This window comes from Jatropha curcas, chromosome 1 (genome assembly GCF_041381405.1).
Source record: "Jatropha curcas cultivar XTBG-Jc1 chromosome 1, XTBG_Jcur_1.0, whole genome shotgun sequence".
In the NCBI taxonomy this organism is placed as follows: Eukaryota; Viridiplantae; Streptophyta; class Magnoliopsida; order Malpighiales; family Euphorbiaceae; genus Jatropha; species Jatropha curcas.
In genome coordinates this window covers 28002637-28019263 of record NC_143151.1, presented here as the reverse complement: position 1 = coordinate 28019263, position 16627 = coordinate 28002637, and the positions used below count along the sequence as shown (strand labels likewise).

At 33.3% G+C, this 16627-nt stretch overlaps 3 protein-coding genes across 6 annotated transcripts; all 3 read left to right on the top strand.

Annotated features, from left to right (window-relative positions):
- The first annotated feature begins 2151 nt into the window (after window positions 1–2151).
- LOC105630126 (RING/U-box superfamily protein) lies at window positions 2152–7872 on the top strand. Of its 4 annotated transcripts, none has more exons than XM_089719244.1 (5): window positions 2152–2308; window positions 3370–3822; window positions 6171–6217; window positions 6323–7298; window positions 7509–7872. In XM_089719244.1, the coding sequence occupies exons 2-4, from the start codon at window positions 3507–3509 to the stop codon at window positions 7274–7276; spliced, it is 1317 nt and encodes a 438-aa protein (XP_089575370.1). In that variant the 5' UTR covers window positions 2152–2308; window positions 3370–3506; the 3' UTR covers window positions 7277–7298; window positions 7509–7872. The 4 variants fall into 4 exon arrangements, with proteins under 4 accessions (XP_089575370.1, XP_089575372.1, XP_089575366.1 ...); XM_089719246.1 differs by having other exon boundaries at window positions 2166–2333; XM_089719240.1 differs by having other exon boundaries at window positions 2166–2347.
- Window positions 7873–8488: 616 nt separating this feature from the next.
- On the top strand, window positions 8489–9327 carry LOC105630125 (embryogenic cell protein 40-like). The gene is given in 2 exon segments (NM_001308776.1): window positions 8489–8819; window positions 8902–9327. Coding segments are annotated over 2 exon segments (528 nt in total). The 5' UTR covers window positions 8489–8507; the 3' UTR covers window positions 9118–9327.
- Window positions 9328–9814: 487 nt separating this feature from the next.
- Window positions 9815–14718, top strand: IMPL2 (inositol monophosphatase family protein). Its single transcript, XM_012211827.3, has 9 exons — window positions 9815–10334; window positions 11016–11094; window positions 11336–11430; window positions 11521–11570; window positions 12987–13111; window positions 13303–13369; window positions 13709–13798; window positions 14151–14262; window positions 14360–14718. Exons 1-9 carry the CDS (start codon window positions 9989–9991, stop codon window positions 14428–14430), a joined length of 1035 nt encoding a protein of 344 aa, XP_012067217.1. The 5' UTR covers window positions 9815–9988; the 3' UTR covers window positions 14431–14718.
- The last annotated feature ends 1909 nt before the right edge of the window (window positions 14719–16627 follow it).

Genomic DNA, 16627 nt, shown 5'->3' with positions numbered 1-16627 from the left:
GGATATATAATTTTTTATATTATTTTAATTAAAATTCCAAACTTAGTTTACTCTTAGGATGCAATTGTAAGAAATTGTCAATTCAAAGTGTTGTAATTAACTTTGAGGGTGCAATTGCATTCTAAGAGCAAATTATGGTGTAATTGCAACTAGAGTGATAAATTCAAGATGTCTAAGATACAAAAATCGATTTGGAGTAAAATTACAATTATTCTAAAAGTTCAGCGCGAAATAAAGGTTTGGGCAAAATTAAAATATGTAATTACAATAAAAAAAAGAGTTCAGTTTACCAATTGAAAATAGTAAAATATGTAATTATATATAACACGCCTCTTTTTCTTATTGGCTGACTGTAAAAGAGGAATTAATACTAAACTCCTAATAGAAACAAAAGAATGATGGAAATTGCGGAGAGAAAGGACCAAAGAGAATCCAAAAATTATAATTAATTATGATTATTAAGAATATTAGACCTTTTAAAGAATCTTTTTGACAATTAATCTCTTAATTTTTGATACTTTCTTGCAGCGTGAAAAGCATGCCATGCGCACTACGCACTCTGCGTACTGCAGAAGGCATCCGCGGCTTATTTTTATTTAATTCTTAATTACATTTTTATTATATTTTTTTAATCTTGAAAAAGCAAAAACGCAGAATTAGTACTATCCTATCTCTATTTTAGGAGTCAGCGTTTGGTTTGCATCGAATCTGTATAAAACAAAACAATAACCCATTTCCACACAATACCTTTTCACTTTGTTTGGGAATGAGAGAAAGGAAATAAGGGAGGAATGAAAATATAGAAGGAAAACAGAGAGGGATTGTACAATTTATTTTCCCTCCTCATTTTCCACCATATGTTTGGATTGGAAGGAAAAGAGGAGGATGAAAGAAAATGGTATTTTTACTAATTTATAATTTTATCCTTATTAATTATTAAATAATATATTAATTAAAAAATTAATAAAGAGAAATGAAAATTGTGTTATTGTAAATTTATATTTTTGCCCTTATATGTGTATTAAGTATTTTATAATTATTAATTACATAATTAATTATAAAAATTAATAATTTTGAAATGCATGTTTTACGTTTATTCATGAAATTTGATATATCTAATTTTTTTTAATATATATGCAATTTATAATCATGTTTAAAATAATATAAAAAATCTAGAAAAACGGTGATTTTAATTTAAAATTTGTAAGTGGTTTGAGGATTAATGATGAAATTGTAAGAAAAGGATTTGAAGGTAAAAAATGAAGGACAATGATGAATATAAGAATAGAAAGGTCCCTCGGTAAAAATATGGGCAATTTAGTAATTGTGTGTTAAACAGCACCTTTTCCCTCACAATCCGTTATTTTCTCTCCTCTTTGGAGAGATTGTCTTTGTATGGGCCCGGAAGGATTTTAATGGTTATTTTACTTCCTTTGCAATTTTCCTCTACCTTCCCAAACGAGGGAAAGTTCTTTCCCCGGTAATTTTCCATCCACATTTTCTTTCCTCTCTCAAAACCACTCTTTCTAAACAGAGAATTTTAAAAAGTTAAAACATATAATGTTTGATTTTTATTAGCATTTCACAAAAAAAAAAAACTACTCAGATAACTAATATTTATTAAAATAGTTTGGCAAATAGATTCTTAACGTGGAGAAGTACCTCAATGAAAGTTCCTCTTTTTACTATTATTTATTGAATAATTGGATTTTTAAATTATTTATATTTAATGACTAACATAAAAAAGTTTATAATTACTATAATAATTAAGCAACTAATATTATTCAATAATTTTTTCAATTTTCATTTAATTTTTAAGTTAAAATCAGTTTGGTTTCAAGAATTTTTTATTTTTTATTTGATATAATAAAAATTAAATAAACAAAAAAATTTCCATTAAAACAAAAATCACATCAAATTCTTTGAAAATCAATCTGTTCAGCTGACGCTCATTTTTCCCTTTTTCTTTTTATTACTTTTTAAAAGACAGAAAAATATTTTTTTCTCCGCTTTATTTTTCATTTAAAAAATTTACCGCGAATAAAATGAAAAATTTAAGTTTACGTAGCAAAACCCTTCAAATATACGTCACCTAACTCCGTCAAAAAAATGTAAACGTTTAAATTCCGGAACAAAATCTAACGGCGTTGACAAAATCGTCTAAAACGACTTCACTCTTTCCCTCTCTCTCCCCCTTTCTGCAACGAAGAACGAGCAGCCTCTCGCAGTCTCAATTTTTATTCTCTCTTACAGCCTCTCTCTTTAGAAAAATATTCTTTTAAACGGTGGCGTTTTGACTCCGATAGAGGTACTGCTGGTCTCGATCACGTCAGGTTTCAGATATTCGGTGATTGATTTTTTCTTTTCTGACATATATTATCAGTTAATTTATTTTTTTCTTTATAGATTTTGACTATTAGTGCAGTTTTTTGGGCGAAAAATTCGGATCTCTCTGACATGTGTGATGTTTCCACTTTCGTTCTTTGATTTTACTATTTTTAGATGAGTTTGGATTAGGACTGACTCTTCAGTTACCTATAGAGTAGCAGATTGATTCGATTTCGGTCCTTTTTATTTGCTTTCGATTTTTTCTTTATATTTTGTTGTGCTTGGTGTAATATTTCCGTTGTTTCTGTTTTTGGGTGTTGCTTTTTATGGGCTTTTTGATTCTTTTTTTGGGGCAAGTGGGTTGGTTGGTGAGGTTGGTGTGAACCAGTGAGTGTTGAAAGGAGAGAAATTTGAGTTTGTGTTTGTGTTTTTTCAGTTCTCAATTCATCTTTTTGAACTCAAAATTGGTTCATTCTATACCCTGGATGAAGTAATTTGACTTTGAATTTTCTTACCCTATTTGTTTTTTGTTCATTTTGTTTTGAACTTGAAATCGAACCCTTTTAATCTTCTCGAAATTAGGTATGGGTAAGACGTCTGAAGAATAAGATTCGGTCCATGTTCTGTTATGTCCACAATTTTGATTCTGGTTTTAGTGTAAATTTTTTGTGGACGTTGTCTTTTGAGTGTGGTATGTCCAAATCATATTCTGGGAATTTCAGTCACTTAAAGCTCTCACTAGTGTTTTGAGGTAGGGGATTTGGTCCTTTTTTCTTTTCTTTTCTTTTCTTTTTAATTTTCCCATTTTCATGTTTAAAGTTTTTGACTAATTGTCATGTTTGACTTTAAACTTGTAAAACTTACTTCTTTTAAGCGATCAATGAAACTGGGTCTTAATCATTTGAGACTTGATGAAGCATTTTCTTAAAATTTTCCAGGCGTACTCCTTTTAAATGGTTTGTTTTTATATGATTTTAAAGTCTGATTATCGAATTATTGATATCAAAATGATGGCTTTTGTTTTCCCCTTCTTAATTGCAGAGCCACAACTGTACCTGGGTCTTCTTCTGTCTCCTTGAAGTGACGGTATTGGGTTTTAAGTCGTGTTTGAACTTCACGACATGTGAGTGAAAGTTTTGGGATTGCTATCAGAATTTTGCAACACAGGGTATTTTAGCATGGGGGGTGCTTGTTGTGTTGCTGCTAGAGATAAAAATATTGTAAATGGACCAAGTAGTGAGATCTTGCATAGGAATATTCGGTATTCGCCAACATGGAGCTTTCGGTGGGATAATAGAGGGCGAGTAGCTGGGGAGGAAACTTCCATAACTTGGTTTTCAGACACAAATGGTAGGAACGATGGACTAGAGGTTAAAAACGAATCAGCCTATGCATCTGAGGAAGGAAGCCCGTTGGATAGTTTTAGGAGACGTGCATGGCAGAAGTCGCCAATATCTGATGGTACTGCTGCACATGTGAGGACTCCGGGTTCAGGTAAACTGCTTGTTGATGGAGCTTATAATTTTACTTAAACATGTTTCATATACTGTTAACATTTTTTTCTGGAAATTGATCATTCTATTATTCTCAATGAATATGTTTTCCAGGTACTTTTTCAATTAGCTGTGTATGACTTGTATGTATGCATATTAACCAAAAAGCATGAATAGAGATGCAATATACTCTAGCAATAGTCTAGCGGAGGCCTTGTTGGAAATTTGCATGTTACTAGTGTAGTTTGTTATTGTTACTGAAAATAAGGTGCATGTATTATTTGCTGGAGTTTTTGTTAGAGATTGACAAATAAAAAATTATCATATTAAGTTGAAGTTAAACATCTCGGGAGATACCTTCGATATGCACAGGCTGGGATTAAAAAACGATGAATGCTAGAAACACAAGGACTTTAGGCTGAATATGTTTTTCTGGAAATTTATGCAAAGAATAATAAAATGGCTTCTACTCTTTGGTGACTAACTGAGTTGAATCATCTCTAAATGCCACATCCAGAGGCATACTTTCAGATTATGAGCTGGCGTTATATGCCCTCACTACCCAAAAATATGCATCTGATTTTAGAAGAGCTTTAATCCTAGTGATTCTGGGTTCATATCTTTTGTTGTTACGCTTAACTTTTGAGGTTCAAAATAAGGATAATCCCGACACGAAGTTCTATTACCACAGAGCAATAGAAATTTAAAATGGAAAGACAGAAAAACAGTTTAATGGAACTCTCTTATGTATGGTGACACTGGCTAAGGATACGTGATTAAGTCATTCTATTTAGAGGGAGAGAGTGTGGAATTAAAATTTTTAGTATTTATATTACCATTTGCCTAAATGTAGCAAAGTTAACTATGTTTAAAGGCTGAGGGGCGACTGTAATGTGAATTTCTACTGCCTCAAGTCTAGCTTACATGCACCACGGATGTTGAGAAATAAATTGAAGCCACATTCTTTTCTAGCACGTGGTTGCAGTCTGTTGCTACAGAGCTAAATTCTTTTGGCTAAGCCTTTATGTTAGGCAACCTAATTTTTGCTGAAGTTACTCAAAAGGAGTGTGGAATAATGATATTTATAAAGCTGGTTCAGCTCCTTATATTTGCTCTAGAGCTATAAGATACAGTAATATGAACTTGAAAAATAAGTGCAAAGTGTAGAAATTTGTAAGCATGATTAGTTATTTGGTTTCAACTTTTAAATTATATTTACATATACATTTAAGTTTTGAAGCTCTTTGATTACTCTTTGATTCCAAAATCAACTACAGCAGGTGGTCTTCTCTTGACCATGTAAGTTTTGAAGCTCTTGGCATTGAGGATGCTACATAATTTTAACATGGTTCCTGAAAGTGACCCATTTTATAATAATTATAGTATTGAAATATCACAAATATATTTGTTTAGTACATTTATTTATGAATGATTTCATTTATAACTTAAATCAATTGAGAGTGGCCTTAGCTCAAATTTGGCTCATTTGGCAAGGAAACTGAAGTCAAATAATGCCACACATTTTTTTTTTTTTTTGCTTGTTTTGTAAATATTAAATAACCTGGACTTGAATCTATATTTGAAACTTGTTTCATATTGGAGATGAATCTGAACATGTCAAAGTAATTTTGAACGGTATTTACATTTCATATTGATTGATTATTATAAAAATTTCATTACATTAATACTTTTATTTATGTTTTATGGTAACTTTGCAGGTTATTAAGTAAATAAAAGAGATCTAATTAAACTGGGGGTATATAATGTAATGTAGTATATTTTTTTAAACTTTTTATAATCCAACTGATACAATCATCTTAACTTTCCTGGGAAATTTTTGTTGTCCCCCAAAAAAGATTATTGGACATTTCTGTATAACTTTCCTGGGAAAGTTATTTTGTTGAATTCCGGCAACCAAATGGCCCCTTGATTTAACTGCATCCTGCATCACGTAAACGTCAATAGCGTCCATGTTCTTGTTTAGAACATCAGATGTTGTATTGGATTGGTAATTCTATGTGATTTTATTGTTCTGCAGTCTAGTCTAGTCAACATTCATTTTTCTATATCCTTTTTATAGTGTTCTTGAACACTTCAAATTGTAACAGTCCGCCTTCTTGTTCCCCCTTTTTTCAAAGTTTTGAACTAAATTCTTGATGCTCTCTTACATTACAGCTTTTTGCCAACTAGTTATTGTTCAGACTGATAATTTCTCTATAGCTGTTTCGTATGTTCCATAGTTGAATCGAACTGTGTCTTAATGCAATGCATTTTTTTTAAAAAAAAAAAAAGAGACCCTTGTATTTGTAATTACTACTGATGTCTGATATTAGTTTATATCTGTGGCAGATCAATCTGTCTCAAGGAATATGTCAATGGACACAAGTGTGGAACAGGTAGAGCTTCTTTGTATGGAAGGGACTTATTTGCTCTTAGATCTTTGATTTGAAAACTCCTTTTTCCCCCTTAATATGATTTGTTTCTTTAAATCCATTTACTAGATGAAGGAGTCAGCGGAATCCCCGGCAGTTTCAAATCCATCCCCAACAAAATTCTCTCTCTCATTACCTTCAACATCATCCATACCATCTCCAGTATCATCCCAAAGTTATCTGCATCCTGCTAGCTCAACCACACCGAGTTGGCCCAATCATTCTTCCGGAAATCAGTTAATGGGGCAAGTTTCTGATACCAGAGTCACTGAATTTAAGTCATCAAACAGCTTCTCAGTTCCTGAAGAGAGATCCTCAGTTCCTTCATGGAGCAATGAATCAACTCGGGGGTCCCATGGTGGGTCTTCCGATGGTTGGTCTATGCATGCTTTTTCTGAGCTCATGGCAACTTCACATAGAGAAAGGTGGTCTTTTGACACTGAGTCCTGGGGCTTGAATCATGAGAAAACCAGGTCCAGTGGTCGAATATCTTCTTCTCCCTCTGTTGATTTTCAAACATGTGGGATTTGTTCAAAGCTGTTGACTGAGAAATCTTTGTGGAGCAGCCAGAAGCTTGTTTTGAGTAACGAGCTCTCTGTTGTTGCTGTTCTAACTTGTGGGCATGTTTATCACGCCGAGTGTTTGGAGACTTTGACACCTGACATTAACAAGTATGATCCATCTTGTCCTGTTTGTACGCTAGGGGAAAAACAAACCCATAAGCTGTCTCAAAAAGCTTTTAAAGCAGAATTGGATTTGAAGGCAAAAAACAAAAGATCGAGAAACCGGGTTGTGGACAGTGATCTCGATGGTGATTCTGTCATGTTTAATCGCCTAAAAGGTAGTGGACATGAAGGAAAGGGTCCCAAGATGGCTTCAAGCTCCAGCATGAAGAGCTCCTTGGCAAAGCCTTTCTTGAAGCGGCATTTTTCATTTGGATCATCAAAGGCTAGTAAATCCTTAACAGAGAACCATGCAACCAAAAAGAAGGGATTCTTCTGGACGAGATCCATGAAGGCATGAGGTTTTTCCTTGTTATTAAGAGGTGAGCACATCTATAGCATGTCTCTATGCTACTCTTGTCGATACAAATCACTGGAAGCTGTCTTCCCCCATTATGAAAAGATCGTAACCTGCCTTAATTATGCCTACATTTGACCTCTAGATATACCAATTCAAGTTGAAATTATTGGAATTATTTGCATTTTGATCATTGTAAAATTCTTGCAAGTTCACGATTAAGTTTTCTGTGCAGAAAGATTCCACTGTTGACCTTCTCTGCATTGGAAAGGGATTCTGAGGATCACTGGCACAGGTCATCATTCTTCAAAGCTTTGGTTTACAAACATATGCACACTTGCATAACATTTCTGAAATCCCAACAGGATTAGCTTGTGAAGTTACACTTGTAAAGAAAAGTGAAAAAAAAAAATCATAGAAAAACGAATCTTATATTGATCATGGAAAATTAATTAGTAGATGAAATTTCATTGCGAGACTAGTAACTTCTATTCTTATTTTTGTACAGATTAATTTGTTTTCTTGGTCAGACAATTAATGAATTGATCCAAATGAATGTTGTACACCAATAAATCAAATATCAAATTCTCTTCTTTTCATTTGGTGTATTGTTCTTAATGGGTTGCAATCTATTAGTGGCTTTTGCAATGGAAGTATTTATTTTTTACAAGCATCTTCTTCATTGACTTGCAGCTCAATACAAGCCATTATTTGTGCCATTTTGGGCGATGGCTCTCTCTATTTCATGGCAACACCTTATTAAATTCTAGAAGCAAAAACAAAATTTGAGGATTAATGAGTTTTAGTTTGATGGTTTTGATATTATCCTTAGCTTCTGTTGGGTGTCTCGTAATGGAAATACAAAGACTGATATGTTTGGTTTGATAAATAAAGACACATTTGTCTTTGGATATGCCATATGCATCCAAAAAGAAAGCTTTGCATTGCTGCTGCATAAGGGAACTGATCAGAATTTTCCTCTCAACAGAAGCTATAAACCATGTGGCTCAGTTAACTCACACGTAGCCGCCCAATCCATAACGTGTCAATACCCTTCAAATGCTTAACAATACGTGTAGAAACGTAGTTACTCGCATGGAAACAATACTATTTTTCTGGCCTTTTGCGCCGCTTTTCATTTCCTTTTACTTATAATTCGACTTTCCCTCGAACAGTGGCCATCCCATATATAAACATTCATATTTGGAGATTTATCAACTAAACTTTAGAAAAAATGGCTGATTTAAGAGATGAATATGGCAATCCAATTCAACTTACCGATGAACATGGAAATCCAGTTGAATTGACCGATGAACATGGCAACCCAGTGCATATAACTGGCCTAGCTACCTCTAAGCCTGCAACCATTGCAAATGTTCTGCAGATCGATGTGCCGGATACTGGCCTTTTGGCTAGTACGGAGGAGCCACCAAAGGGCCACACTGGCGAGCATGTAGGTGGTGCTGAACCTGAGCCCGTGAAAGCGGAGCAACCGCAACAACAACAACAAGAACTTGAAAGATCTAGTAGTTCAAGCTCTAGCTCGGTCCGTCTCATAATTTTGTCGAAGTTATGTTATTAGTCTTAATTTGATATTATACAATAACTGTTTTTCATTGTGTTTGTAGTCAGAGGATGATGAGCAAGGAGGGAGGAGAAAGAAAAAGGGATTGAAGGAGAAAATAAAGGAGAAGCTGACAGGTGGGAAGCACAAGGAAGAGCATAAACAGACAGCAATCACTGAAACAACCCCAGGGGATCCTCAACACCATCAACATGAGAAGAAGAGTGTAATGGAGAAGATAAAAGAGAAGTTGCCTGGCCACCACAGTCACAACCACTAATGAAATTATATAAATAAAAATGTTATATGCATATGTAGGACTTTGTATGCTTTCTTTGTATGTTCATTGTATTGGGTGAATTGAACATTTGTAGGTTTTCTTTTCTTTATCTTATCTTTTTTTTTTTTTTTTGTTCAGTAGAGTGGTGTAATAATATATGTTTGGGCTATGAACATTCATGCCCAATCATTAACATTTTCTTGTATATTTTTTATATTTTGTTTTATTTTTTTCTTCAGTAGACATACTAAATATGACCAAAACCTTCTTTTCTCCATTTCAGAAAATGATATTCTGTTTTTAAGTTCTGCCAAAATGTGTCTTTGTATCCAAGAGTTTAACTATAGGGTTGTAGTAGTGAAGGTTATAGTAGCTGTAGTTCGTCTTCTATCAGCTGGTATTGTTAATTTTTTGATGAAAAGTAATTATGAGAGGTCGATTGTAACGATTGACAAGTAACAATATTTCCCAGTGAAAAAAATTATTCTTCCTCAGTAGTCCTAAACTTTCCCCTTCCTTGCCCAATTTTCAGGTGCTATATTATCTTTGCCAAAATTAGGGCGTTCAAAAATTGATAGTTTGGTGCATAGCAGAACAGAAGGATAAAATCATCTATTTTTATAAATATAGGGGTAAAATAATTAATTATGACAAAATAAAATAATCAAATTGTAATTTTTTCTAAAAGAAAAAACGAAAAATCTAAGCATTTTACCACAGGTTTCCCGTCCTCCTTCTCTGTTCCTCTCTTCCGTGTCACTGCCTGACTGTACTGTACACACACTCTCGCTTCTTCGTCACTCCCACATTCTCTCTCTCTCTCTCTCTCCCTCTTTCTCTGTGTCCCGCCTATTTAACCTTACCTTTACAAATGCTCCCTCAATTGCAATCCTTTTTCCTCTCTCAAACTACCCCTAAATTCTTTACTTTCCCTCTCTCCTCTCAAAACTCTACCACGACGGCTGCCGCCACTTCATTCTCATTTCCAGCTTTCAAGCCGCAGTCCGCTATTTCTCTTAAACTCCAAACGGGATTTACTTCCACAATGACTTCAAATTCAAAGCTTTCTGATCACTCCGATATTCTTCCGTCAGTACTCACTGCCGCTGACCTTGATCGCTTCGCCGATGTCGCTAACAAGCTCGCAGATGCCTCCGGTGAAGTCATTCGCAAGTACTTTCGAAAGAAATTCGAAATTCTCGATAAGGACGATTCGAGTATGTGCAATATCTAAACACATATTTATTAATAATCTGTGCGCATTATTTTCGGTTAGCTCTCTCGTAATGGTATTTCCAGCTCAATTTGGGAGTTTCGTAACAATGATTTGATTTTTCATTGGCAATTGGAAACGCGAGGCTTCATTTCATTTGGTTGCCTAGAAAATGTAGGAAATGAAAGGGAAAAGAAAATTTATGACTTTTGTGTTTTGTGTTGCTCTAGTAAAGTTTAATTAAGTTTAGCACATTGGAAATAATTAGAAGCTTCATAATTTCTCTGACTTCTCTGTTCAGAGATACAATAACTCTATGCAGTGATTAACTGAGTGTAGATTTTTTTTTTTTTTTTTTTAAATTACAACTGAAATTCCTTAGTTTAGTTTCACTGTGAGATTATTCCGAAAAAGATAGGATTTATCTTGAAAGTTTTGATTTTTTCTTCTTCCATTATAAAGTAGTACTTTGATTACTGAGCCAAACTCTTGCATTGTTTAGTTCAAGGTGGAACGTCTTTTCCTGTCTCAAATGTCATAATATCTAGGCACCACTTTATCTCTCTTTTATTTCTGCTTTCATAACCAAGAGCATTGATAAGCACTATGGCTGGTACTCTGCAACTTAGAGCATATGTTAATTTCTGTTTCTATCCTCAGTATTGTGGTATTCAATTCATTACAGGCCCTGTAACAATTGCGGATAAAGCAGCTGAAGAATCTATGATTTCAATTATATTGGAGAATTTTCCTTCTCATGCAATGTGAGTTGTATATATTATTGATTTTTTCTTTTACTTGTTCTATAGTTGATTTCTGGTTAGAAAAAATAAAAATTCATCATGTTCCTCCCTATCTTATGGCTGTTCTGGATCCAACAATTTTAAGTGTGTATTTGAGCAAGTCGAGTAGATACTTGGCTGATTTTTTAATTGCGGAACTTAATTATCTTTTTCTGTTGTTGGTCTATTGTTTTCTGTAATTGTGGAAGAATTGTGATTGTAGTTATGGTGAGGAGAATGGCTGGAGATGTAAAGAAAAATTCTCTGACTATGTTTGGGTTTTAGATCCAATAGATGGGACAAAGAGTTTTATTACTGGTGTGTTTCCATTCATTCCTCTTGTATTGTCATCAACATCTGATCTGTGAGAAATTTCAATAAGTAATTCAATACTTCCAATTGTTTCAGGCAAGCCCTTGTTTGGTACGCTCATTGCTTTACTGCATCAGGGTAAACCGGTAAGAATAACCTTCTGTCTTGTTGCAAACAAAGAAAGATAGGAGTAATTTCTCTTTAGTGCAAATAAGCTTGTTACAGAATTTTTGATGGGTAAAATTAGAAGATTATTTGTTTATATTTATCTATGGCTCTGAACGCAAGATGCTTTTCTTCCCTCTCAAATGTGAAAATAAAGGAAAAAACTTAAGGCCCTATTTGGTGTGTGTTAGTTAAAAACGTGGAATTCATTTGTAAATGAGTTCTAGTTAGAATTCATTTGCAAATGAATATGTTCATTATAACAAGTTTAAAATGTGAAATTCAATTTAATTCCATGTATTTTGAGTTTGGAATAAATTTAGAATTCAATTTAATATGTAATAATTGTCTAAAATACCCTTAAAAAATGAAGATAGAAAGAAAATGAGAATGAGAGAGATAAAGAGGAGAGAAAGAAGAGAATGAAAGTGAGAGGAAGAGAAGCATGAATGAGAAAGCAGAGAAAAAGATGATGAGATAGAGAGAACAAGTGGGAGAGAGAGAGAGAGAGAGAGAGAGAGAGAGAAGAGCACAATGGGCGGGTGCTGGCTTCCCCTTCTTTTATAGTAGGAAGACTTCCCTGGCATCAACTGGCCTTCATTAGGAGGGTTCTATTCTGGTTAATCGTATTATTCTACTTTGGCTGGCTTTATTCACTACCCTCTCCCTTCCTTCTCTGTCTGAGTGGCCAGAACCCACTGTATCTCCTTCCCTGCCACGAACTGGCCCAAACCTACCTTCACAAGTATACTACTTCGCTTCCTTCCTTCAATTCCACAAAATTTTGTTGAACTTATTATACCAAATGGAAGGTATGTTATCAGTCTATCATATTTTCAGAACATTCTAAGGCAATGTTAGAAATTGAGTTAGAGGATATTAAGCTGCGCAACTCATGTTTTCCTTTCTGAATGTGCAAATTGATGAATAATAAAGGTTTAATTCTAAAGAAGGCTAGATTTTGTTAAGTGAGTGAACTATAGATGTTCCTGTCATGAAAAAACTGGAATTTCTCCTTGTATAACAATTTAGAAGGGCATGACTTTTACAATGGCCATAGCATTAAACAATCTTAAAGGTCAAGCCACGAGATAACAGTGACTTCATACAGAATAGCATACAGAATTCTCTCCTGGGCTATCTTCCTAGAACTTCTCTTTGGTAAACATGACTTGGTGATCTTTTTTTAACATATTATTGGAGTATGTATTAGGAATGGTCAGTATTGACGTCATTGACTTTATCCGTGTCGGTTTATGCATACTTGGTGTAATATTTTAAGCAGTTAAACTTAAAATAAATTTATTTTATAAAGAAGCGCATGGGGAGTTTTGAATTGCATGCTTCATCTTTACAAGGGTTGTATTTTTATTTAAGTGCCAAAAATATTTTTACAGATACTGGGCATAGTTGATCAGCCGATACTTAGAGAAAGATGGGTTGGGATAATCGGAAAGAGAACAACATTGAATGGGGAGGAACTGTCTACACGCACTTGTGCAAAACTGTCACAGGCATATTTGTATGTCCTCAGGGTCTTGTTTGTTTTTCTACTGAAACAAAATGGTTGTGATGCAAGAAATAAAACTTGTGATCTAATTAAATTAAAGCATTTTCTCCTCTGGTTATATACTCTAACTTCTTTTTTTCCCATCTAGGTCACATGAGTGGTGTGTATTTATAACTCGACTATTTTCTCTCTCCCTTGGTTAGGTACACCACAAGCCCACATCTATTTAGTGGGGATGCTGAAGAGGCATTTGCTCGTTTAAGAAGTAAGGTGAATCATCTGTTCAAAATGGTTATTATTAAGGGCTTCTATGCCATGGAATATTAATAGATGATGTAACTAAAATACAAAAAGAAGCATTTGCTCGTTTAAGAAGTAAGGTGAATCATCTGTTCAAAATGGTTATTGTTAAGAGCTTCTATGCCATGGAATATTAATAGATGATGTAACTAAAACACAAAGAGAACATTAATAACAGAATAACCAAACAATGGGACTGTTGTTGCTCTTCCTTAACTTGATAGATTTAGAACCTGCATCAAACCTATCTTTGCTGTCTTATCGTTACTCAGTTTCCAATTTCAAGTTCCCTGTATTCATTTTTTATAGGTGAAAATGCCCTTATATGGATGTGACTGCTATGCTTTTGCTCTTTTGGCTTCTGGATATGTGGATCTTGCCATCGAATCCGGTGTTAAGGTATGTCGCGCTTATTTCATCCGTAATGTTGATTGACCAACTGATATATACTTGCATGGCTTCTCATTTTAGATTAGGTGACAACCTTTCTGAGAAATGAATTATCTAAAAATAATCTGGAGTGCTAATTTTTTTCCCCAATAAAGCATGTTTTGATGAATATTTGCAAAACTGCCCTAAGTCACTATACGCTAATTAAGATGAGGAGTTTGACATTTGCATTGTTGTTCTCTCCCCTACAAAGTGAGCTGTAATTTGATTCAACAGTTCCAATCATCATAACTGTCAGCTAAGTATATGTTTTGCATATACTTCATCCTTATTTACGATTAGTTAAATTTTCTTTCCCCAGCCATACGATTTCCTGTCCCTCATTCCAGTGATAGAGGGTGCTGGAGGTATTATAACTGATTGGAAAGGAGGGAGTCTTTTTTGGGATGCTTCACCAAATTCTCGTGCAACAAGTAAGTTGACATTTTTCAGGGACACATTATTATTGTTGCTCTTCATCTTTAAGGTATTTATTGACACTGATCGTTCAATTATTGCTTTATTTTTTAGGTTTCAACATCTTGGCAGCAGGAGACAAACAGATTCACCAACAAGCACTGGATACATTACAATGGCATTAAAGATTTTCACAAAGTTGTGCTCTTTTTATCCCCTTCCCCTTTTTTCTTTCGGGTTAAGTGCACCAAAATAGTAAAATAAGGGAGCTAACCTTCCCTTTTTAATAGTGAAAACTCTTGTGATTGGAGACTCTTACCCCGATCTTATTTTTTACATTCCTATACAGTAGGAAAATCACCAGACTACTGACTGATGTCAAATATCTATTTACTTTTAAGAGCTGGAAATGAGCACAGTGGCAAGACGAGTTAAATAAGTGAAATGGATTTATCTTTTTCTTTTATCATTTATATATTATTCTTTTTATCCTTCTTATTCTTGCTATTATGGACTCGTGCGGATATAATGATATAAAGGATTCATATAGAAGTTCCCAGCTAATTTTTGAGATTAAAGTTTAGTTATTGTTGTCTTCACAAATATGAGAGAATTATCCATGATTGTCCTTATCGATTTTGGCTGGTGGGCAATGAATTAAAATATCTAATATGTTATGGAAAAAAAAAAAATTCGAGCAAGAGAAACCTCAAGGAAAACTTTTTTTTTTCTTTCCCTGATGTAGTACAGGAAAATTGACATTGAGATTGGAATTTGAAACATCAACAACGTTCTTCTAGATGTTAGAAAAAGCAGTCTGAAAGTATTACATATATAAATAAATAACAATATAATTACTATGTGAGAATTAATTATTATTAATTAAAAATATTCAATAATACTACGGAAATTTTATTTTAATATAAATAATTAAAATTAAAAAAGTTTTAGTAGTATAATTTTATTAAATTTTCAGAAATTTATAAGGTAGTATATATATAATATGTTTATGGAACTTTAATCTTTGTCATTAATTGCTTAAATGTAAAAAGTTGATTGTATTTCTATCTATTAAAGATGTGCTATATGTACCATGATTACAAATATGCGGTTTCATATTATTGGTCTTCGAACCAAAGTTATAATTTAATTAATATCAAATTAATTTAATAATATAAAAATTTAACTTGGTCAGTCTTTTTATTTTTTACTTTACCATGATTGTAAAAGAAAGCATCCTCTGGCTGTAAAATATTAAATTGTATGGACCTGTCATGAGTAAAAAATAATCAGGTCTAAAAATTAAATGAATTACAAAAAGAATATAAATTTTATAAGGTTGGGCCTTGGAGCTTTGAAGGCAATTCCAATTGGGCTGGATTATGGAGTTGAAAGCCTAGCATAAATCTCCTTCTCAAGCTCAATCATTTTACCCTGATCACTGTTTTAGAACAGCCAATTTTAATTTTAAAATGGTTGGTTTATTATAAGAAGAGTGGACTTAAAACTGCTTTTAGGTGATTTTTGAAAAGGTTTTGGAACCGCCAAACGGTTCTATTTCATTTGAAATTGAAAATAGATAATTTTTTCAAACTTTTTAACTTCTTCCAAGTTTTGTAACTTGAATAAATAATAATAATAATAATAATAATAATAAATAGTACTAATAAATAGACTAAATCAATTTAACAAAAGGTCTTAAATTTATTTTAAAAAATTATAATGAAATAAAAAATAAATTAAAAGTTTTTTTAAAAAATATTTTCACAGTGTTAAACTGTAGCGGCTATTTTAAATTAAAAATCAACTATTTTGGTTCGAACTATAAATATATAATTTTAATTGTAAATCTAAATTCGAAACACCCCTCACTTGATGTTAAAAAAAAAAAAAAAAAATTCATTAATCATAATTTGATACAGATTTTAATTGGTTTAGTTTTAATTTACACCGAACTATTTACTGTTCGTTTAGGATCATCCAATTATTATCAGGCATTGGTTTGTACAATTTGAAAAATACGAAACCAAATCGAGAATAAGAAAAGATGACAGGGGCCAAAAATAAAAATAAAAGAAACAAGTTAAGAGAAGTAATTAATGGGCAATAATACATGGTTCGCATAGAACCACGTTCCAGACCTTTTTTTATATTAGTAGTGGGACCCAGTAGCGCATGGTGTTATACAAGAGGCGAAAAAGAAAGGTTTTTTTGATAGTCGTAAATAGCAGATCCGATTCGAGTCGTCTAACAATTTCCAACTTTTATAAGTTGCCACTGCTCCACCTCGCGTGGGTACTTCGATAAGTTTATAATTCGGAAACGGTTCGATTCGAACTGGTGTATTCATCCATAATAATATTAATAGCACTCGTTCTCCAA